Consider the following 10,257-nt stretch of genomic DNA (forward strand, 5'->3'; position numbering starts at 1 on the left):
TAAGTTAAGATTATCTCCTAACCTAATTACCATAAACTTGATGGAGAACTTATACCTGACTAGAAAACATTTATATCACCTGGAATGAAGAATTTCTCATATAATCCAATGATTAGACATTGGCCCTCTCCTGGTGAATTTTAATACTGCAGACTGGTTCAACCAAATGCTGTACTTGGATGACAAATGATCTCCTGCAAATGAGTCCTGGGGAGAGGAAGGATGCCAGAATATGAACTTTGTAAAACTGGGTACAGAAAACAGCAGAAAAATGCAAAAAAAAAAAAAAGAGGAGATTCTAATAGCTTAGTAAAACATTATGGACAAATGCAACATGAAGTCAGAGATCATGATAACTCTCATGATCATCATTTCAACTCCATTATTTTCAGGAAAGTATCTGCAGGAAGTTCTTCTGTTCCTCAGTTTCCTTGTTTATACAAATGCAACATTAGCTGCTCTACAAGGCAGCTGAGAAGATCAAGAAAGATCAAAATGTGACCTAATAGCTAGTGAATAATTAGAATATTAGTTATTCAGCCTTCACTCAGCTCAAGCTCCCAGCAGATCAAGTTCCTATGCTAAATGCTCTCACTGAGTTGTGATTCTGTCATCACATTTCTCTTTCCTGTGATTCTCTAATGTCCCTTTCCTCTGAGAAGTTTAAAGTTCATTAAAGAGAGAAACCATACTCCGCTTTGTTCATTCTGTTCTCAGCATTTAGTATCTAGCACTCAATACCTCTTTTTTGTCTTTTTTTATTTGGGTCGGAGGGGGTCCAGCCGTGGGGCCTGAACTCTGGGCCTGAGCACTGTCCCTCAGCTCTTCAGCTCAAGGCTAGTGGTCTACCACTTGAGTCACACTTCTGGCTTTTTTCTTTTTGCTTATGTGGTGCTGAGGAATTGAACCCAGGGCCTCATGGCATGCAAGGCAAGCACTCTACCACTGAGCCATGTTCCCAGCCCCCTTCAATACTTCTTTTAAAAACCAAAACTATAGTAAAATTCCCAGTAAGTCTTAGTATTTAGTACTGGAATGAATCAAATTGTTCCCCCCTCCAAACAAAATTATGTTGACGTACTAAACCTCAAGTACCTTCTAACTTGATCTTACTAGAAACAGTGTTGTGAATGTAATTATTGGCGTAAGGTGGACTAGGGACTTGGTGCTTCATACCTGCAGCAAGCCAGAGAATAGTGGTTCAAAGCCAGTGGGATAGAAATGTCCATGAGAAAAAAAAAAAAAAAGAAATGTCCATGAGACTCTTATCTCCAATTAAATACCAAAAAGTCAGTAGTGGAACTATGGCTCAAGTGGTAGAGTACCAGCTATAAGTGGGAAAAGGCTAAGGTTAGTGCACAGGTACTGAGTTCAAGCCCCAGTACTAGAAAAGAAAAAAAAAAGGATTACTGGGACAGGAGAAATGACTTACAGGTAAGAAACCTTGCCTAGAATGAGCAAGGTCCATTTGGAGTATTGATGTTAGCTGGCATTGATATTGCTATGAAAAAAGCTCCTTATTGAATTTTAAGTGCTACTGTGGTAGCCTCTGACAGGACCAAACTAGATGATTTATACAGTCATCAAGCCAGATATTCCCTATCCCTAAGAAACTTAGCTACTTAGGAAGAGATTGGAGGATCATAGTTTGTGGCCAGCCTGGACATAAAGGTTCTTGAGATTCATTTCAACCAACGGCTGGGTGCTTCTCGCCCAATGGCTGGGCACAGTGGTGCTCACAAGTAGGAAGATCAAACATAAATCAAGACTCTGCCTTGAAAATAAGCTAGTCAAAAGGGGTTGCAAGCTTTAAATCCTGACTTCAATCCCAGTACTGCCAAAAAACAATGAGTTGCAAAGTTTATTCCTATTTAGAAACAAGCTATGGTAGTCATTGACTTAATGTCTCAAAATAAATTGAAAATTGGGATTGTTCAGATTTTCTCTATCACTCTTCCATATTTCCTATAGATGTAAAGATGTGTCACTGACTCCCAGTAGCCTTCCTTCTCTCTCTCATCGAAGACAAGGACTACTTCAGATCCATTTCTGCATAGTTTTTCCTGTCCCCTCACTGTCCTCTTTTTAATTATGCATCTAAAAAATAAAAACCAATATGAATCTTTTAAACATGACCCCCCCTATGGAGGCTTTCAAAGTTTTGACTGTAACCTACAAGAAGAAAGGTACTTCTAACACATTTATAAGATTATTTCTTTGTTACTTTGTATGTCCCTGCCCCACGGTATAACCCCTGCTTTCACTGTATTTGATGTTGGTATAATTTGTGGAGGGGGAGGGAAAAAACAAACCGTTTAACTAGGGATACAGGGGGACCCATTGCAACAATAAGACGTACAAGTTGTTATGTTGAAAACGAACTTTACAACTTTGGTGGGGGGGCGAGGACTTGGTGGGGGGACAGAGGGAGGATGGGATGGGAAGAGGAAACAAAGGAGGAGGCTACAATGCTTGATAAGAAATGTACTCATTATCTTGCCCATGTAATTGTAACCCCTCTGTACAGTATTTTCACAATAAAAAAAGAAGGTACATATACCCATGAACATGAACACACACATACAAACACACACACAATCCTACATAAAAGTTTCTTAAAATATTCTCACAATGTCTTCACACGTGATAAAGTGATCTAATCCATTCTGCTCCACTTTTTTTTTCTTTTTCCAGTTCTGGGGCTTGAACGGGCCTGGGCACTGTCCTTAAGCTTCTTTTGCTCAAGGCTAGTACTCTATCACTTGAGCCACAGTGCTACTTCTGGCTTTTTCTGTTTATGTGGTACTGAGGAATCAAACCATGGGCTTCATACATGCTAAGCAAACACTCTACCATTAAGCCACATTCTTATCCTCACTTTTTGTTTTCTTTTTTTTCATTTTTTAAAATTGTTTTATTGATATATATATATAAGTGATATACAGAGGGGTTATAGTTATTTTAGTAAGGTAAAGTATACATTTCTTTTTGGACAATATCACCCCCTTCCTCACTCTCTCCCAGTTTTTCTTTCCCATTCCTATCCACAAATTGTATAGTTCATTTTCCACACAGGGTCTAATGAGTACCACCACTGTGTTTGATCACCCTTTGTCAAAATTCCTATTTCTTACATCACCAAAGAGTCACTACATCATTAATTCACTTGAGCAGCAGTACTGAAACCAATGTGAGACCAGCTGATTCTAGGCTTAGTTGTTTTAATTAGGAAGGTCTGTTCCAGCCACAGGAAAGTAGAGATTAATTAGTAATGTCTGTCATGGTCATACCACAGAAGGGGAAGCCCCATTCTACTACATATTTGCTTTTCCTCCTTTGTAATCTAAACTAACTTTACAAAGGAGCAATTGAAGCCCAGAGAAGTTAAGCCACTTTCCTAAGGTCATTAAGTGAATTTAGGGCAGGAAAGAAGACCAAAAACCAGGCCCCTCTCCCCAAACCATCATCAGTGGAGTTCCTTGGAAGAAGCAAGCCCAAGAAAACAACACAAGGAGATTTGCTTGGCTAAATCAACAGACCTTCCTCAGTGACATCATATTTCACCAGAGTAAGCAGACAGTGATTCACAATCTAAAGGCTACCAGCCCCTATGAACAAAATTATAGAAATCATCCCAGGCTACCTTTCCAAGCACTTAACTTTCTGATGGGCGAGATTCTGTTATGAAGAAGATGGAAAGGAAATGGGGAAGGGTGGATAGGAAAGGATTAATTTTTGCATGTGCTAAGAATAACACTTTTTGTTTTTAATGCTAATGATCCAGCTCACAGAAATACTTGGTAGGTAGGGTACATGAATCCATCTCACTGTGTTTCATGCTAAGGAAGGAAGTACCTAAGAACTGAGCAGATATGCTGAGCAGATATGTTGAAGTTGTCCACCCTGCTCCCTCCATATCCTTTCAGGAGATAAGGAAATAGTGCTTACCTCAAAGTTGAGGATTATACAAGATGATTCACATAAAGCACTTAGTATTTTAAACAATTCAGTTAATAGCTATCAATCTTAATCTTAAAGGATCTGCAAACTTTTTGCTAAGGTAAAATACCCATAAAAAGACTTCACTGCTGAGTGCCGGTGGCTCATGCCTGTAATCCAAGATACTCAGGAGGCTGAGATCTGAGGATCACTGTTCAAAGCCAGTTCAAGCAGGAAACTCCATGAGACTCTTAACTCCAATAAACCACCAGAAAACCAGAAGTGGCACTGTGGCTCAAGTGGTAGAGCGCTAGCCTTGAGCTGAAGAGCTGAGGGACAGCTCCCAGGCCCAGAGTTCAAGCCCATGACTAACCAAAAAAAAAAAAAAAAAAAAAGACTTCATCTTCACCATTCTGAAGTGTGCAGTTGGAAACTTCATATCCATTCCCCACTCCTCCCTCTTTCCCAGTGGACAGAAACAAATCTTCTTTCTGTCTCTATACCTGTGAACTTCTTATTAATAAATTAACCATTTTAAATGTTTTCTAAGGTGAAATGAGGTCCTTTTGAGTCCCTAGTCCTCTTTAGCTGAATCTTGGCTCATGAGACAAGCTTCTGTTAACCATTTCTCAAATAAACAGGCACATCAGTAAATAATTCTGTGACCAGTGTCAGGGCAAGAAACCCCTCCCCCTTGGGGCAGTGAGATCCATGCTAGGTTATAGAAAGATTACCACTTTCATGAGCAACACTACAGAGAAAACCACCTTCTGTGTTTGCAGGAGGCAGACACAGCTTGATCAAAGCCCCAGTAAGATCTTTTCTGTTGGGTGCCAGTGGCTCACACCAGTAATTCAAGCTACTCCGGAAGCTGGGATCTGAGACCTGAGGTTTGAAACCAGGAAAATCTGAGATTCTTATCTCCAATTGACTACCAGTCCAGAAATGGAGCTATGGCTCAAGTGGTACAGCACTAACTTTGAGCAAGAACCTAAAGGACAATGCCCAGGTCCTGAATTCAAACCCCAGGACCTGCACTAAAAAGAAAAAAAAAATCCTTCCTCAGAACATCCTGAAACAGTACACTAACCAACTTTCCCCAAAGCTGAACTCCCAGAAAACCAAATGGTTGTTCTTCAGTCTTTGCATCTTGAAATTGATTTCCGAGACCCTCCTCCCCAAACTTTGCCATCCAGGAGTAAAAACCAACAGAACCCAAAACAAAATGAGAGGTCCATATCTTGGCTTTAGATGTGGTAGTATCATTTCCTTTGGGGGCCCCACCCTTCCCACACTCTAATTTCCCACCCTTCCTTGGGGGTGGGGAAAATTTCAGGGAAATGAGAGGGACAGGCTGGGGAGGTAGCTTTCAAAGCAGCACTGGTTTTCTAGGAGAAAGCAGTAGGTTTCTTCTTCAGCCAAAGAAAGAAAGGTCACCCAGGTGCACGAGGAGGGGGAGGGGGGAGGAGGAGGAGGAGGAGGAGGAGGAGGAGGAGGAGGAGGAGGAGGAGGAGGAGGAGGAGGAGGAGGAGGAGGAGGAGGAGGAGGAGGAGGAGGAGGAGGAAGAAGAAGAAGAAGAAGAAGAAGAAGAAGAAGAAGAAGAAGAAGAAGAAGAAGAAGAAGAAGAAGAAGAAGAAGCTGTTGCCAGGAGCTGGTGGCTCACTCCTGTAATCCTAATTACTCAGAGGCTGAGATGTGAGGATTGTGGTTCAAAGCCACCTAGACAAGAAAAGTCTATGAGACAGTGGTAGAGCACTAGCCTTGAGCATAAAAACTCAGGGACAGAACTCAGACCCTGACTTCAAGCCCAATGACAGACAATAATAATAACACCAACAACCTACACTACTCAGACAAGCAGGCATTTTTCCACTTCCCCTTCACACCACCACGGCCGGCCCACCTGCTAAGTGAGAAAGCCCAACACGCTGGCTGCCCCCAGCACTGGGTCAACCCTGAAGATTTGAGGGAAGGGAGGCGGAGGGCAGGAATCCCAGGCCCGCCCAACATGCCTCCTGGTGCAGTGGCGGGGAGTCGCAGGAGATAGGAAGAGGAAGAAGGTTTTTTAGAAGGCAAACTAGCCCAAGAAACCCCACACCTCAAACTCCACGGAAGCCCAGGCCCAGAATGGTGCCAAATTTGGGGGAAGTTCCTAGCCAGAGTTAACCAGGTGGATTAAAAAAGAATGACAGCTCTCTCCAGGATCCCAGCCTCCCCACACCCACCCCCCACCCCGTGGCAGATCAAGAGTACCGGTCCCACACACCTAGACCTGTAAAAGAAATCAGGGGATCTCCGAAAAACCCACTGACCCAGAAACTGGCACTCCAACAGGTGCTCACGTATGGACGGCCAAGGTGGGTCCCGGAAGCGCTAGGGCGAACGGGATCCCAGATGCCCACCTGGAGGGACGGGACAGGGTGATTCCACCCATGCGACCCCATCCTCTAGAGGAGATGGCACGTGCCTAGAGCGAGAAGGAGGGCACCCCCCCCCCACACACACACCAAGATAGAAAAGCTGCTGCGGCTGATCTCGGGGTGGAGAGGCGGCTGCCCATCCCCACCCCACGGGCGCCCGCCGCGCGCGCCGCCACATCGGACCTTGCCTGGGCCCGGCGCGGGCCAGGGCCGAGGGCGGGGTTCGCAAGGTGACAGCATTCGATCCCGCGGCCAAAAGTGAAGCAACTCGGGAAAACTTCCTGGAGCGCCCCGCCCCGCGCTCCCCGCCGCCGCCTCCCCTTCCCCGGCGCCCGCGCACCCACCGGAGATGGTCTCTTGGTAGCCCTTGGTGAAGAACTGCATGGCGGTGGCCGCCCTCCAGGGCGTCTTGAGCAGCCCCTGCCGCTGGGGGTCCTCGCCCAACGAGCGCAGGATAGACGAGTAGGCGGCCGCCAGGCCGGGGAGGTTCAGCTCGTTATCCTCCTCGCTGCGGGGCCGCTCCCTCTTCCAGTCGTCGGCGGGCTGGGGACTCTTGGTGGCGGGGATCCGCGGGGAGCTCTCGGCCGGCGGCCGGCTGGACCCAGGCCGCGACGGCTCCCGTTCCCGGAACCCATTGGTGCACCTGGTGCCCCGCGGCTTCTCTTGCGGTACCGGGCCCTTCTCCATGGACCTCGAGCTGCACTTCGCGAGACACCCAGGGGCGTTTCAAGGCCTGCGGCTGAATCTGGCTGGCGATACCGCTGGCGACAGTGACCTACGGACCGAGTCCTCTAGGGTAGACAGCCCAGCTGCCGGGACGCGCCAAGCAGCCGCCAGCCGGCGAGCCTGGGAGCGCTGCCTACTTATAGGCGCGCGGAGCCGCGGGCGCCGCGGGTGTTCTTATTGGTCAGAGCCTTCTGCGTCACTGGCCCTCGCTCCGCCCCCTGGCCCCGCCCTCGCCGGTGGCCCCTAAACTCTGGCCTTGGCTGAAGACCTGCGGGCTCAGCTTATTGTGGGATGCATTGAGTTAAACAGAAAAAAACAACAAAAATAAAAAAGGGGCATCTGGGCCTGGAACCGCACTTCCCTTACGGGAAATGAGGCGCTGCATCAGAAGTGCCTCATCCCACACCACGTGAAAGATGGGCAAACAGATGACCTTTGCTGGAGAAGGGACCCTGAAAAGCCCATGATAAGATAATCAGTCAAAGCCGGGCTGATTTTGAACGGCAGTTCTCAGATCTCAGCCACCTGAGTAGCTAGCACTCTAGGTGAGTTCCTGGGTTTTAAAAGCAGAAGTGGGACGCCGGTGGCTCACGCCTAGCTACTCTTGAGGCTGAGATCACGGCTCAAAACTAGCCGGAAAGTCTGTGAGACGCATATGGTAGAGAGCTAGCCTTGAACAAAAGAAGCTCAGGGACAGCACCCAGCCCCTGAGTTCAAGTCCCAGGACTGGCACACACACACACACACACACACAGACACACTCACACACACACACACACACACACACACAGAGCAAGCAAAGGAAGGAAGGAAGGAAAGAAAGAAGGAAGGAAGGAAGAGAGAGAAAGAGAGAGAGAGATAAAAGAACCTGATACCATAGGGAGTCATCTGGCCATTGTCTGGCCTGTGTCACATTAAGCAACCCTAACGTGTAGGATAGTATTTGTTAATACATGTGGGCCTGACTCCCTAGTTAACCGCTTGTGACCTTTGTCTTTAACAAAAAGCTGGTAAAGAATGTTTTCTTTCATTATTGGTGGTCACAAGAATATCTGGGGGCAGCTACTACTCCCTCCATATAAGGAGCTGCATGGGAGAAAACTAATATGACAAGAATAGTCAAGGAAATAATGATCCTTGTTCTTCAGATTTGGAGAACTGAGAAACTAATCCCTTGTCTCCTGATGAGGGATTAGGATTGATGTATGTCTTTGGGCCACAAACCTCCACAGGTAAGCACAAAAGAGCCCCAGTTTGTGACCACTCAGCTACTACATAAACCACCTCTAGATCAGCTTCCAGGAAAGATGGTTCTTTAGGGAAATAATCCCTTATACCTTACATCAGCCAATTTATTTCTCTACTACTCCTTGCCTTGCCTCTCCACTAAAGCAAGCAGAGTCTTTTACACGCTGATGTTTGTGCTGGCCAGAACTTTGACCCTAGAAAAGCTGATTCACAAGGAACCAACTTTGGGTTTTGTGGAAATTCAGGATTCAATCAATTTAAAGTGACCTGTGACATTCCCTTCTCCAGGAGTTAGTACAAATTGTACATCCATACTCAATTAGTAATACTCTTTTGTTTTCTCTGAGATTACAAAAAATAGGCATTTTTGCTCACTTGAGGGATCATGTAATAATTCTAAATGTGTTTTTAAATGTGTAGCAAATTAATATTATATGTCAGAGAGTTCTGACATATAAACAAGTAGTAATAGGCTTAAGATCAAACAAGCCAGGGAAGAAAGAAGCCCCTGGAATTATTCTAAACTAATAAAGCAGCTCTGTCATTGTAATTTGTAATTCATATTTATTGGATACCTGCTCCATGCATAACTCTGTTTTAAACATTCAGGAAAGAAATATGAACATTGTCTGGCAGCAGAGTCCCCACAAGTCTAAAACAAAAGAAATTAGCTGAGTTAGGGGGATGGCTCAAGTGGTAGGGCACTGGGCTAGCATATGCAAGACCTGGAGTTCAATCCTGAGTACAACTGAAACAAATTACATACAAAAAAGAAATATAGAATACCTACCTATGTTCAAAGCCTGTTTTGTTGTTGTTGTTGTTGTTTTTGGTCTCAAACCAGACTCAAACTCAGTATATGATGCTTGCTTTTACTCATTGGCTGTTACTCTACCACATGAGCCAAGCCTCTTCCAATCCCTGGTATTGATTCTCAGCACCAATATATATGAAGCATATTAATGTCAATGTGTTTTTTAAAAGTTAATTAAATGAAGATGCATATGAGATACAAAATTACATACATTAATATAAGTATTATTTTGCAAGGTTCTGTGCCACTTTCCTAATATTTGTTATTTTCCTCCATTGACAAGACCTATAATACTCTTTCATCTAATTGTTCTGACCAAGTGGTTCACTGATCAGAATTAACCATCGGTCTCAAACTGTTACAAGCATAGCTGGAGACAACATTCAAGGTATGGCTTTGTACATTTAACAAATGAAAATAAAGATAGCAAGGGAGATACTTTTAAAATGAAGAAATCAAGGGCAAGTAATGGTATTTGGAGACAGAGATCAGTTGGATTTGTTGGCCTCTTAGTCAACAAGCCAGATATGGAGGTTCATGCCTATAATCTGAGCTACATAGGAGATATGGCTAGGAGAATCATGACCAAAGCTGGCCACAGGAAAAACAGATGACCCTCTCTGAAAAATAACTGAAGCAAAAGGGCTGAGAATGTGGCTCTAGTGGTAGAATGCATGTGAGGCCTTGAGTTTAAACTCTAGCATTACCAAAAACAAAACAATAAAAATAAAAATGAAGGACCTGAGTACCAGTAGTTTATGTTTGTAATCCTAGCTATTCAAGAGGCTGAGATCTGAGGACCAGGATTCAAAGACAGCCGAGGCAGGAAAGTCTGTGAGACTCTTATCTCCAATTAACCACCAAAAAGCCAGAAGTGGAGCTGTGGCTCAAGTGGTAGAGTGCTAGCTTTGAATTAAAAAGCTTATGGAGGGGCTGGGAAGGTGGCTCAGTGGTACAGCGCTTGCCTTGCATGCATGAGGCCCTGGGTTCAATTCCTCAGCACCACATAAGCAGAAAAAAGCCGGAAGTGGCGCTGTGGCTCAAGTGGTAGAGCGCTAGCCTTGAGCTGAAGAGCTGAGGGACAGCACCTAGGCCCAGAGTTCAGGCCCC

At 45.1% G+C, this 10,257-nt stretch overlaps 1 protein-coding gene across 1 annotated transcript in view; it reads right to left on the minus strand.

Moving 5' to 3' along the window:
• Gch1 (GTP cyclohydrolase 1) overlaps positions 1 to 7,186 on the minus strand; it is a 48,222-nt gene extending 41,036 nt beyond the window's left edge. The window contains exon 1 of the mRNA XM_042682564.1: positions 6,704 to 7,186. Within this exon, the coding sequence (XP_042538498.1) occupies positions 6,704 to 7,046 (343 nt within the window). The 5' untranslated portion in view covers positions 7,047 to 7,186. The remainder of the gene's footprint in view (positions 1 to 6,703) is intronic.
• Positions 7,187 to 10,257: the final 3,071 nt, after the last annotated feature.

The sequence above is a fragment of the Dipodomys spectabilis genome, unplaced genomic scaffold (genome assembly GCF_019054845.1).
Source record: "Dipodomys spectabilis isolate Male_0828 unplaced genomic scaffold, ASM1905484v1 ptg000073l, whole genome shotgun sequence".
NCBI classification, from domain to species: domain Eukaryota; kingdom Metazoa; phylum Chordata; class Mammalia; order Rodentia; family Heteromyidae; genus Dipodomys; species Dipodomys spectabilis.